At 48.9% G+C, this 13,965-nt stretch overlaps 1 protein-coding gene across 1 annotated transcript; it reads right to left on the reverse strand.

The window, feature by feature from the left end:
* Positions 1-1,863: 1,863 nt before the first annotated feature.
* Positions 1,864-7,847, reverse strand: LOC127557715 (receptor-transporting protein 3-like). Its single transcript, XM_051991025.1, has 2 exons — positions 7,537-7,847; positions 1,864-2,838 (listed from the first exon to the last, which is right to left on the reverse strand). The coding sequence occupies exons 1-2, from the start codon at positions 7,689-7,691 to the stop codon at positions 2,430-2,432; spliced, it is 564 nt and encodes a 187-aa protein (XP_051846985.1). The 5' UTR covers positions 7,692-7,847; the 3' UTR covers positions 1,864-2,429.
* Positions 7,848-13,965: the final 6,118 nt, after the last annotated feature.

Consider the following 13,965-nt stretch of genomic DNA (forward strand, 5'->3'; position numbering starts at 1 on the left):
ACACATACACACACTCACATACACACACTCACACACATTCACACACAATCACACACATTCACACACAGTCACACACAGACACACACTCTCACACACACACATACACACTCACACACACAGACACACACACACTCACATACACACACATACACACACTCACACACATTCACACACAATCACACACATTCACACACAGTCACACACAGACACACACTCTCACACACACACATACACACTCACACACACAGACACACACACACTCACATACACACACATACACACACTCACTCACACACAGACACACACACATTCACACACACACTTACACACAGATACACACACGCACACACAGACACACACACATTCACATACACTCACACACATTCACACACAATCACACACATTCACACACAGTCACACACAGATACACACACTCTCACACACACACATACACACTCACACACAGACACACACACAGACACACACTCACTCACACACAGACACACACATTCACATATACACACATACACACACTTACACACAGATACACACACGCACACACAGACACACACACATTCACATACACTCACACACATTCACACACAATCACACACATTCACACACATTCACACACAGACACACACTCTCACACACACACATACACACTCACACACACAGACACACACACACTCACATACACATACTTACACACACGCACACACAGACACACACACATTCACACAGACACACACACATTCACACACACACACACACACACACACACACACACTGAATCCAATAATCTGAAACTTCCATAGTGGAGGGGAAGCTATGGTTTCCACCAGTTCAAGGCAATTCCATGTTTAAGCAAAGGACCTGGCAAGGATCCTTTAAGCTCCAGTCCCTGAGTCCACAAATAAGTCGCTGCCTGCCCCCAGTTGGCTTGGTTTCCAGGGGATAATGGAGACACTGAAAGGTGAAGTAGGAAGTCCTGCTGAGACAAGATGGGGCAGAAGAAAAGGTCAAATGTCTCTGGTCCTTATGTCTCAGAAAAAAGAAATGGGTCAGGATTTACATGAGCCTGGATGTCCTCCGAGGTTCTACATGGCAAATGTCCCTTCTTCCTCCATTGCTCTCCTTCCTCCGAGCCCTTCTAAGTCACTCAGGGCCCAGCTCTCTTGGGAAGGACTGAGCTTTCCATCCAAGCTTCTTAGCCCGTGAGCGCAATGAGCCAACTGGCCCCACTGGTTGTGGCGACGAGGTCGGGGAGCACCGGACTCATTCTGAGCCTGGATTGTCCCGAGGGATGTCGGCAGCCTCCAAGGAGGCAGCAGAACCTGAGCCTCTGCCCTGCCTGGAGAGATTGGGTCTGGGGCAGTGTAGTGTAGGTGGGAGAGTGCCGGGCAGGGATCCCCCCCGCACTGATTCTCTCTCCCTTCTTCCCTTCCTCCTTCCCCAAGCGCAGACCCCTCCGCCACCCTCACGGACGGCTTCACTGGGTTCATGGAAATCAGCGGGCCAGGGAGGAGGACGCACATCCAGCGTGAGAGAGGCTTGTGCCAAATTCTGAATGGAGCGATCCTCGGGTCCGTCTCCCCTGGACTAAGAAAGTGAGCAGATGTCCCACAACACAGCAGGCAGGGAGGAGAGGGGTCATTTGCTCTCTGAAAGCCAGGGAAGGCCTGACATTTCTCCTCCCCCATTATTGTTCTGGTCAATATTTTCCACCGGCCCTGAAGCCTTATTCAATAGTAACAAAAGACAGAGGCTCCCCCAGAAGGAAATCCCTCCCACCCCCGGGACTGGCCTCTGCGTCCAGCCCCCAGGGAAACAATCCGTCCAAAGAAGAGCCTAGAACAAAAAGTCAAACTGAAGACGGCTGTTTGATGGTTTATTTTCAGGCTCCCTGAAGGAGGCCATTCGGCCACTGGGAACATGAAGGTGGCAATGAGTCGCTTTCCTTGCGGAAATAACGCAGGCAGCCCCAGGGTCTTCTCAGGAATCGCCCTCCAGCTTCCGCCTCCACCATCCCATGGCTTCTCGGGGCAAAGTTGGTGAGCAAGCTGAGTAAGGGGAGCACGTCGGCCAAAGGGGGAGAGGGGCAGGAGAGTCCGGGAAGAAGCCCGTGGGAAGGGGGCCCCCAAGCCCAGAAGCCAGAAGCTCATCAGGTAGCCTTCGGGAAGAGTTAAGAGAAGGATGGGGAAATGCTACTAATGCAAATGAAACGTAACCCTACGTCCAGTCGTGTGTGTCCACGTGTGAATGCACATCATTGGGCTAGTTCCGTTTGGGGAGGTGCGAAGTCGTTGCCATCCCACGGCACCGGACGAGGCTCTTTCTAAAGGAGCCCAGTGAGCCCAAGAGTCACCATCAGGGCCACAAAGACAATGACAACCCCAAGGGAAAGGAGCAGGAGCAACTTCCTCCTCCTAGAGGCAGGCTGCCGGTCCCGGGACGAGGTGTGGGTGCTTCTGGGAAGGGCCCCCGAGACCTTGCCGTCCGATTGGCTCGGGCAAGAGACGCCCAGCAGGCACGCCTCGCAATTCCCAGCGTCGTGCGGCCACGAGGATTTCTCTCAAAGGGTCCTCGCTGGGGACGGCGGCGCGGGCACTTTCCCGGTAGCACTTCAGCAGGATGCGGACCACCAGGCAGCCCAGGACCTTCTCGACGCCCTCCGGGCTGAACTCGGGCTCCTCAAACAGAGCCCGGCTGCACTTCTGGCAGCGCTGGCCAAAGACCCTCATCTTGACCCGGCCGTAGGGTTCCTTCAGGCACATCCAGAAGAGAATCAGCACTTGGGCCGAGACCCAGCTGCGGCCACACAAGGAGCACCGAAACCTGCGGCAGAGGAGAGCAGTCAGGGTCCGGCCGGAGGGGTCCCGGGACAGCGGATTAGAGTTAGCTCTATATCTATATCCATGTATATAATTAGAGAGGGTGAGATGGAGCGAGCTCAAGAATGTGGCATGGGCAGCTTCGTGGGGGATGGACTGGAAAGAGGCAGGAGGGCGGGGGAAGCCCCAAGCCATATCACCCAGGTGGGGGGGGGTGGAGGTGAGGGCCTGACCTGGGGCGTTTTGAGGGGCAAGAAGGGCCTGAACACAAGAGGCTGACTTACAAGACTCCTAGACCCGAGATAATGGCTCCGGTCATAGCCCTTCCCCCCCAACTCCAAGATAAGACAGAGGAAACCATGTATTCAGATATAAACCTCCAGGCGGGATGGGAGTGATTAGCAGTGGTTTGCAAGGGGACGATTCATGAAAACCAAGGCCACAAAAACGTGTCCTCCTCCGTGAGTCTCCCCAGCACAGCCCCAGGGACCTGACTATTTCCCAGCAGGCTGGGACTGGCTCCCCAGGACTAAATGAGGGCCTTGGGCTTGATGGTTTATAATGACCCCCCTCAGACCCTGATTCATCATCTTCTGATAACGGATAAAGACTCAGAAGGTAAAGTCAGCAAATCTGCAGAGGAGCCAAAGCTTGACCTGATGCCGCAGATGAGAGATGGACCAACAGGTGAGAGCCCAGGCCGAACCCATCAAGACAAAATTCCACTCAATGAAAGGAGAAAGTATCGGGCAATTGTCCTGCCAGGGTCTGGATGCAAAGCTGGAGATGAGCCAGCGGTAGGATATGGTGAGCGGAAAAACAACAAAGCTCACACAATCTCGTGGGCTTGCAGCGATAAGGAGGAATGATCGTCCTACTGCCCTCTGCCCTCCTCAGTCCTTATCTGGAGTACTAAGTTCAGGTCTAGAGGCCACAATTACCCTGAATGACATGTAATTATAGAACTTCCCTTCATGGCAGAGGGGAGAGCCTCCAAGGAGTGGGATGCTGACCCTGCTGGGGGACACGTTGGATCCTGGTTAAATCTGCTGGAAGGTCTGGGGGTTTGGGGCTCTGTTTTTTTTATTCTTCTTGTTATATTCTTCATGTTCCTCCTTGTCCTTTCACAGCTTTTATTCTTCTTGTTATGATCATGTTCCTCCTTGTCCTTTCAAAGCTTTTATTCTTCTTGTTATGATCATGTTCCTCCTTGTCCTTTCACAGCTTTTATTCTTCTTGTTATGATCATGTTCCTCCTTGTCCTTTCAAAGCTTTTATTCTTCTTGTTATGATCATGTTCCTCCTTGTCCTTTCAAAGCTTTTATTCTTCTTGTTATGATCATGTTCCTCCTTGTCCTTTCAAAGCTTTTATTCTTCTTGTTATGATCATGTTCCTCCTTGTCCCTTCAAAGCAAGTTTCTATAATCAGGGCAGGTGACCAGTAAAAGTTTTGTAAATATGATACTAAATCTATTAATTAATAGACTGAACTGAAATATCTCTGAATTACTACAATAGGAGACAAGTATGAAAAATCTTACAACTTTAATCTGTATTTGTTGTCAAACTATAATATGGGATATAATAATATCCTCCTAAGGGAAAGGGTGTGCTGGACCAAGTAGTGAAACAAAGATGTCATGTAAAAGTTTTCTAATTACATGGAATAGTAAATTTCAAGAAAGCAACAGGATTTCTCTGAAAACTAAATTTATATCTATATATATTTCACTTCCAAATGTATCTAGCATAAAAATTCGGGCTCTGAGTATGTTAAGTTCCTGAAACTGAATTTAAGAATTTTACATATAGAATTTAATTGATAATTGCAAAGAAAGTGAAATCCTTTTTTCCATTTTAAAGTTATTGAGCATTTTAAAAGACAGAAGGGTTCATTTTACAAGTCAGCTCTCATGAATCTTTTTTTTAAGGTTCTTATATCAGGCTTGGATAAATCTAAAAACAGCGGTGGCATATAAAAACAGTCTTCAAAATCACCAGTGAATTATGGTTTCCTAATTTCATGTCCCCTTTACAGCTCTATTGTGAAAAGGATTAGTTCCATGAGGCTCAAACTGATTTTCAGCACATGAATCAGTGAATGGAAAATCAGCTTTAAGAGCCTGAACTCACTTGCAGTAAGTCTTGTTGCTGGTAGATTTTAGAATGATCTAGGAACCTCTAGAAGTGATTCTGAATCAGAGCCACCTTCAGAGTTGCCCAGAGACTATTCCAGAATGTCCACGAGAAAATGTTTCCAAAGACCACACAACCATGTCTGGGATTCAAGACAAGATGAAATGATGAAATGGATGGTGGGAGGGGGTTACTGGGCTATGAGGAGATTTGACGCTATTTAATATTTATGATCATCATTATGTTGCTTTGATCCATGGATTTTTGATCCATGGCACTTGTGTTTGCTAAAGTCTTTCTGACCATCTCAGGGTCATGTAAATCTCCCTTCTCAAAAGTCATCCACAGTGAGTCTTCTAAGCAGTTGGATCTATAACCTGACTTGTGTGATTCTAATTATGGGTACAGGGAAAAACCTTGTAGATTTGGTTTTTAGATAAGTGATCCATGAGGGAAATGGGCTGCCTTCCTCCTTCATGAATCAAAAGGGAGAAATGGAGGAATCAGAATGGCAAGTGATAGTGGGAATTGAGGAAATCACGCTGACTCGCTCTTGTGATTCAATTCTGGAACTCGCTCAGTTTCATTTCTATTCAGTGATGAATCTGGTCCGATCTGTGTCTTGTGAGAAAACTTTATTCAGTTGTGGGAACGGAGATGAAGATGGACTGTATTGTTCGAACCTAGCGCTGCGTGGCTGGGAAGCCGAACCACCTTCCTCTGCTGCTTAGAGACCCCTAATTAAGGACCTTGGTTATGCTGACCAACCTAGTCAGATCCAAAGACCGATACAAAAAGTTTTCTCACATTTATACATTAAGCAAACTATATATCTTATTTGAAAACTGGCCCCCTACTGGTCAATGGATTTTTTTTAATGTTCCATTAATCCAATACAGACGCTTTCGGGGAGGAGACTTCTCTTTTTCTGATTTCAGGGAACGGCACCTGTTTATTCTCCCCCTCCTTCTTGTACAGTCCTAATCTTTCCCCCAGTTAGAAATCAAATTGTCTGAGTTTGTGTCCGAATTAATTGTTTTCCTTTAATTGGTTGGTCTTGTTTGTTTTCAATGCATAGAAATTTTTCTTCCCCAAGTTTGGGCTCCAGTGCCAAGCTGAGGAGGCCTGTTCCCGTGTGTCGGACAATTAACACGCTTTGCTTGATAATTCAATGTGCTCAGGAACTCAAACCTTTGCTCCTTTGATCATTTCAGTTTCACCCACCACATTTCTAAGAGATGTCTATCTTAGGTGGGGGAGAGGAAAGAGACATTCTGGGAAATGAAGGTGACCTAAAAACAAATTATAATGCACACAAATTAAGAATTAGTGCCTCGAGAAATCATGTGGATGGCCAGGTCCTAGTTAGTGCAAGTAATGATTGCCTGAAATGGTCACTTGTATTCAAAGCGGGATTATTCTACATAGAAAATTCCCTGAGAAGGAAACACCCTCCACAATACAGGTCAGCGCCTCTACAACTTATAGACTTAAAATAGTCGGAATACAACATTGTTTAGGGCCACAATGAGCCAAAATAAGCACCTGAACTCAGAAACAACATAAAATAAAGTTATCTCGGAATTCCCAAGTAGGATTAGAGCCCAGACGTTCACACCAGATGCACTGGAAGGTCACCAGTCTGGAGCCACTTTTACTTGTACATTAAGTGGCCCCAGAACCCCCGGGGAAGAAGCTAGTTGTAAAACCTGGATAAGAGTGGGCTTTGTTTTCTGTTTGCTGCCTTCTCCTAAGGCAGCCGAGTCCTTTGGACTCCTGTCACTTTAGACCGGGCTTAGAGTCCTGCAGTATGGCCGAGAAAGAAGCTTTTAGGTCACTACAATATTGTGGGTCCCGGTTTGTAACACGGTGTAATGGGCTTGGGGTCCCGAGCCCTCCTCGGGTTCAAGGCTTTCTCAGAGTCAAAGACTTTGCACAACCAATGCTTGGCCCAAAGCCACCTTCCCATAGGCTCAGGGAGGGGGAAGCATCCTCGAGGGAGGGAAGATAAACAAGCAGACAAATGAAGAAGGTTTTAAAGTCTTCCCTGAGGAAGCTCCCAGGGTCTCCGGAGCTCTCTACCAAACTCTCCCTCATCTTGCCCAACGGGACCAAAGTTGGGCCCCAAATCAACCTGCCCTGGGATAGGTTAGATCTCCTGCCTCCCCCCACGACCTGACACCCAATGTCCTTACTTAGGACAGTCTGGGCTGATTTGTGGGCCTGCAGGGGGCTAACTCACCCCTCATTAGTTCCACTAATGTCCTGGCTCCCGTTAGGGAGAAAGCACAGCACATGACAAGGAGGTAGGTGAGGGCTTGGGGCCCCCTAAATGCCAGCCCAGGCTCTGGGCCTGTTTCCTCCTCAGTGAAATGCAGCGTTTGCAGTTTCAAGGCCTGCGGGTGCATCTGCCCTCCCGGCGTTGCTGATCGCTGACTGATTCGGATCGGAGCTTCCTTCCCATCTGCTCTCCCCCAGCACTCCCCATCCCTCCGGACAAAGCACCCACAGACAGCCCCCGCCCCGGGCTCCTTCTCCGTGGCTCCCACTGACCCTCCCCACTGACCTTGCAAGGCCTTTTTGCGTGTATTGCTTCCAGCCCGGCCGCAGGCTTTTGACCTCAAGGTTATTGTCCACTTTCAGCTTCCATCGGTGGTGCGGTTTCTTCTCTCTAATTATCCGCTGAAACGTCTGCTCCCAAAGGTCCATATCTTTGATCATTCTGTTCTATTCTCGGTGCGATTGCCCACAGATTTCTGCCCCAAAGGAGACTCTGCCGCGGTAGGAAATGGGGCTTTGGGCCCACAGAAGTCGGCTGTGCAGGGACTGGGGACACCAGGCGTGGGCACCTAAACCCCAGAGACGCTTCCCTGTACAGGCACAGTTCTAGGCTAAAGAGAGTCATAAATGACGTCAAATATCTGGTCTCCTCCCAGAAAAGATAAGCTAATCTCCGCAGTCCCTCAGCCTGGGATTCAAAGGTTTAGATTGAGTTCAGTCCCAGCAGAATCTCCCCGGTTCCTAAGGACTTGCTCTCCCCCTGCCTGGCTTGTTGAACCCCTACCATGGTGCCTAAGGGCCGACTATTTAAAGTTTAGGTTTTCCCCCTAGAAGCACCCCACATACAATATGGTTGGCAATCCTCGAGTAGCCAACGATGGGCCCATCCACCTCCAGGAGGTCCCTTTGGTGGATGCTCCCGGTAACTCTGGGGGGATGGACAAGGCACAGGGCCGGGAGGATTGTGACCCGAGAAGGGGCTTCCATGGCTGGGTCCTTCACCTCCCAAATGCTGCTCCCACATCCTCGCCATGCCGCCGGTGCCATCTTTCCCAATGGACTCCGTGGCTGCAGTGGAGTCTACAGCTGAGACTGTAACCCAGTCAGCTCATGGACTCCCTGTAGATCTGGAATCATCTGCAGAGAGATGATAGTTAAACTCCGCTGATCTCCAAAGAGAGAGAATACGGGGAGCGAAGAGAAGAGGTCCCCGTACAAGCCTGGGATGTATCCCTAGTTGGGGGCAAGCTATGGATGATGAGCCAACCAAAGGAAACATTCAAGAACCAGAGAAGAAAGGGGGAAAGGAATAAGATTTCTAGAGCAACGTGTGCCAGGCTCTGGACTAAGCCCTGCCAATATTCTCACTTGATGCTCACAACAGCAGCCCTGAGGGATGGATGCTGCTCTTACCCCCATTCCACAGTGGAGGAAAATGAAACACTCAGGCTGGAAAACCCTCTCCCTGACTTCAAATCCAGCCTCAGGCACTTCCCAGCTGGATCACCCTGGGCAGGTCGCTCCACCGTGTGTGCCTCGGTCTCCTCAAGGATAAAATGAGCAGGAGAAGGAAATGGCAACTACTCCAGTGTTTCCACCAAGAAAACCCCACGTGGGGTCACGAGGAGTCAGACACGAATGACTCAACAGCAAAAGGGCTGGAAGTGCAACCGGCTGCCTCGGCTCACCGGAAGGTAGAGTCCCTCCAAAGTCTCAGCTGCTGCAGAGAAGTTGGGCAGTAAAGACTGAGAAAAGGCCGTCCCATTTGGGTAACTAAGAGACTACCAGTAACTCTGGAGACAGCAAGTTCGGAAGAGTAATAAAGCCAGAAGCCAGCTTGCAGAGCCAGGTGTCCCACCGTTATAGCATTTGAGTGTGGGATCATCCCAGTGAGGAGGAGCAGCAAGGACAGTATTGTCCCCATTTTGCAAATGAGCACATTGAGGCACGGAGAGGCTGTGCTCCTGTGGGGGATTTTTTTTTTAATTTTTTATTTAATAATTACATTATATTGACACTCATTTCTGTTCCGATTTTTTTTTCCCCTCCCTCCCTCCACCCCCTCCCCTAGATGGCAAGCAGTCCTTTATATGTTGGATATGTTGCAGTATATCCTAGATACAATATTCCTGTGGGGGATTTTGGAGCTGGAACCAGAGCCCAGATCTCTTACTCCTCCTCCAAGGTCCTTCTGTCACACTGCTCGATCCCAATGATCTGGCTGCAGGCCAAGATTCTAGTCCCTCTGAAAATGCAGAGCCTCCCCCCCCATCAGTGGGGACATTCACCCCCTGAATGCATGAAACAGGGATTTATTTCCAAATAATCAGGCTGCATTGTTGGTGGAGTTGTGAACTGATCAACCATTATGGAGAGCAATTTAGAACTGTGCCCAAAGGGCTATCAAACTGTGCACACCCTTTGATCCAGCAATGTTTCTACTGGGCCTGTATCCTAAAGAGATCTTAAAGGAGGGAAAGAGACCCACATGTGCAAAAAGGTTTGTGGTGGCCCTTTTTTTAGTGGCAGGAACTGGAAAGTGAGGGATGCCCATCAGTTGGGGAATGGCTGAATAAGTTATGGTACCTGAATGTTATAGAATATCAGTGTTCTGTAAGAAATAATCAGCAGGTCTGGAAAGACTCACATGAACTGATGCTGAATGAAGGGAGTAGAACCAAGAGAACATCACACCCAGCCACGAGATTATGTGATGATCAACTCTGATGGACCGAGCTCCCCCATCAGCAATGGCTGATTCAGGCCAGTTCCAATAGACTTGGGATGGAAAATGCCATTCACCTCCAGAGAGAGAATTATGGAGACTGAATGTGGATCAAGGCAGAGTATTTTCACTTTGGTGGTTGTTGTATTGTTTGTTTATTTCCTTGTTTTTTCTTTCTTTTGCTCTTTTCCCCTTTTGATCTGATTTTTCTCATGCAGCATGAATTAGAAGAATTGCATATGTTTAACCCATATTGGATTGCTTTGCTGTCTGGGGTAGGAGGAGAAAATTTTGGAGCACAAGATTTTGCAGAGGTGGATGTTTGTATATGTTTAGAAAAATAAGATACTATTTAATAAATTAAATCAGGCTCCTGAGCTGTCCTAGGAAACAAAGCAGATCGTGGGTTGGGAAACAGGAGGCCGAGAGAATGAAGGAGGCTTCATTCAGCCTCCCAGGAGTCTGAGAAAGGAACAGTCTGGGACTCTGTCTGCAGCATCTATCAGGCCCCTGCCTAAATGCTTAAAGGTTTGCGCAAGAGAGTGGAGGGGGAGCAGCGAGGTAGGGGTTGGGGAGAATGAGGAAAGTGAGAAAGCTCATGGAAAAGGAAGGTTTTCTATTCTGCAAACTGTGAGAAAGTGGTTAGATTTTAAGTGGAAAAAAAACAATAGTGAAGACCGAAGAGGCCCCTGACCCTGCAAGGAAGTCACGTTGAACTCTGGCCCAGAAAATTCAGTGGTTAGAGCCTGGACTCTGGACAAGAAGGCCTGGGTTCAAGTTCTCCTGACCTTAAGCAACTAACTTCAGCTCTATGATAAGCAAACTTCTCCTTCCCCTCTAAAATTAAGGTATCGAGTGAAGTGAGGGGCCCTTGGGGTCCCAAACAAGGATCCTGTTGCTTTAAACTCCATGGGCCTCAGTTTCCCCATCTGTCAAAGGAAGGGGCTAAATGACCACTGAGGGCCTGATCAGCTCTAGAGCTATGATTCGATGATCTTGGGCCTGCTGATCTCCCCTTCTGCCATCAAAGGACTGCTTTCAGACACTTCGGAAGAAGGATTCTCATTATCAGTCATTCACTCTGGCTGAGCACAAGGTTTCTCCCTGCTGAGTCAAAACGAGAGAAGTGAGCCCAGTTCTTCCCCCCTCATTCACAGGGCGCCACCGAGAGCTAAGGGGGGTAGAAGGTCACTGGGAAAATTCTCTAGTTTTGTCCCGGAGGACAAAGACAGACACAGAAACAGAAAGAGACAGAAAAGGAGATCGAGAAGATGGAAAGAGACACAGAGAGATAAAGAAGGTGGAGAGAGACATTCAGAGACAGAAAGACAGAGGGGAAGGAGGAAAGGAGGAAGGAAGGGAGGGGAGGAGGAGATGGGACAGAGAAGAGGGAGGGAGGGAGCGAGACAGAGGGGAGAGGGGAAGGAGGGGAAGAGACACAGACAGAAAGACAGGAAAAAGAGAGGAGAGTCAGACAGGGAGGAGAAGGAAAGCCAGAGGAAGGGAAAGTTGAGGGAGGAGAGAGAGACCACGACAGAGAGATGGGTTTAGTCTCGAAATGGTGGGAGGGGCCCCAGACGAGCCCCAGGTGGGTCAGCTAAGAAGTCCCCAGGAGCCTGGTCCCCGCCCGGAAACGCGAGCGGATCCACTCCTCCTTATGTCGTGGGGCTGTCACGGAAACAGGGGGAGGGAGACGCCTCAGAGCTTCTGCTCCTTCCAATCCCTAATTTTACAGGTGGAGAAACTGAGCCTCAGAGCCAGGAGGAGCCTTACCCCCAGCCCCGCGCAGTGGGGGGGGGTGGGGGCAGGAACAGAGACACCCCCCCCCCCCGCGATTTCACACCTGGCTCCCGCTCTGGGCTCGGCTCCCAGCCCGGCTCACGCTCCCCGAGCCCTTTCAGGGGACGGTTTCGCTTTGGGATCAGGGCGAGGGCAGCCGGCTCGGCTCCCCAGGCTTTTTTCTGTTGTTGTTATTGTTGTTTCTTCTGGGCCCGGGGGACTTTCCCGTCAGTCTCAGCGGAACCGAAACTGCTGCGTCTCCTTTTCCATTCCCCTCCCCTCCCCCCATCTGCCATCCATCCCTGCCCGCCGAGGCGGGCGCCGGCCCCTCTTCCCAGCAGAGCCCGAGACTCTGGAAACTTTTCGAAGCCTCGGGAACCGCACCTTCCTTGCGCTCCCAGGGACAGGAAACCGCGGGGGAAGAGGCTCAGAGCTGCCCCCCAAGCCTGGGCTAGGAGGGAAAGAAACACACCCCCTCGGAACCCCGCCTCGGCCACACGGTCTCCCAGGCTCGGTCACGTTCTGCCACCCAGCGAGCGGAGGACACGTGGACCGAGGCTCTCGAACCCAGTCCCCGGATCAGCCCCTCTGGCAGGAAATCCCGGCTTGGTCCTTGAGGACCTTCAAGACTTTGCTCAGGAATCAGTTTCCCACCTGAAGCCTTTCCACATCCAGCCCCCACACACACACACCTCCTTGAATTATCCATCACTGACTTCTAGAGGTACATTATATCTTGCCGTCCTCAACAAGGAACGCTTCAAGGAAAGAGCAGTACTTTTCTTGAAAAAAATGTTTTAACCCCAACACTTACAAGAGGAAAAAGAGGAGGATGAAAAGGAGGAGGAGGAGAAAGAAAGAAAAGAAAGAGAGAGAAAGAAAGAAAGAAAGAAAGAAAGAAAGAAAGAAAGAAAGAAAGAAAGAAAGAAAGAAAGAAAGAAAGAAAGAAAGAAAGAAAGAAAGAAAGAAAGAAAGAAAGAAAGAAAGAAAGAAAGAAAGAAAGAAAGAAAGAAAGAAAGAAAGAAAGAAAGAAAGAAAGAAAGAAAGAAAGAAAGAAAGAAAGAAAGAAAGAAAAGGAGAGGATTGTGATATCTGGCATGCCATGCCCCAGTAGCCTCCACAGATACGATGATACCATCCTCTATGAATTTTTGTCTTTTAAGAACTAGACCCTTTTAAGAACAAGCCCCTGCCCGTGTATTTACCTTTAATAATCAGCCAGACACAATTAGTTCAAAGTAATGGCATTTCATAAAAAGAACAATAAAAAACAGAGCACCAATGCACACACCATCGATGGAAAGTGTTGGGGGGGGGGGGGGAGGAACAACACATAGAAAGCTGTACGTCTGGGAAAACTAGAGCCAGAGCCCAGGTATGGATGTGCACACGTGTGCACAATGTGTAAGGCTGGGAAGGCAGCAAAAGGGAAGCTCGTACCCCCCATGAGGAAGGGCTGTCCTTCTGTGCGGCGCTGGCCCTCCACAATTCTCCGGGGGCTGCTGCTGGTTCCTCTCCTCCATAGCTCCCCTGGGTGTTAAATTTTGGAGCTGTTCTTGCTTCTGACTTCTGGCTTCAGCTGGAGTGAATTACACTATTTCCTCAAAGTGCTATTCCCCCAGAATTGACACAGAATCTCCCGACTGTTCTCTCTACCTAATAGGAGAATGAGGGATTCTGCCATTTTCCTTTGAACATAAAGGCCTTGGACTTTCTTTGCTATAAATCTTTTTGAAAGGAAAAATCCCCTCACACCAGTCTTTTTTGTGAAGAGGATCTGCCTGTTATTTCTCGGAGTTTTAACTTCCCTCTCCAAATGGAGGTTTGAGGGGTCAAACTTTGTGGAATCCTGAGCAGAGACATCTCCAACTAATTGGTCCTTTCAGACAACTCAGTTTTCACTGGCGTTTCCTGGTCAAGGGTGGTATTTCTGTTAGACTTCCCTCTTATATAGAAAACAATTCTTTTCTTTCTTTCTTTCTTTTTTTTTTTTTTTTTTCTGAGGTAATTGAGGTAATTGCCCAGGGTCACACAGCCAGGAAGTGTGAGGATTTGAACTCAAGTCCTCCTGACTTCGAGGCTGGTGCTTTATGCCCTGCACCACCCAGCTGCCCTAAGGAACAGTTATTTATCTCCTCTTTTCGAATCGCCAGCGGTTGGACTACAGTGGTGAGCATCTGTTTAAAGATTGTCCTTTACACAAATTGTCCC

Source organism: Antechinus flavipes, chromosome 3 (genome assembly GCF_016432865.1).
Source record: "Antechinus flavipes isolate AdamAnt ecotype Samford, QLD, Australia chromosome 3, AdamAnt_v2, whole genome shotgun sequence".
Classification (NCBI taxonomy): Eukaryota; Metazoa; Chordata; class Mammalia; order Dasyuromorphia; family Dasyuridae; genus Antechinus; species Antechinus flavipes.

What these genes read in the sequence shown, in the direction of transcription:
- LOC127557715 (XM_051991025.1), bottom strand. Translation starts at nt 7,691, where the DNA reads ATGATCAAAGATATGGACCTTTGGGAGCAGACGTTTCAGCGGATAATT. An exon ending in ACGCAAAAAGGCCTTGCAAG is followed by an intron (nt 2,839 to 7,536) that starts GTCAGTGGGGAG and finishes CCTCTGCCGCAG; the next exon opens with GTTTCGGTGCTCCTTGTGTG.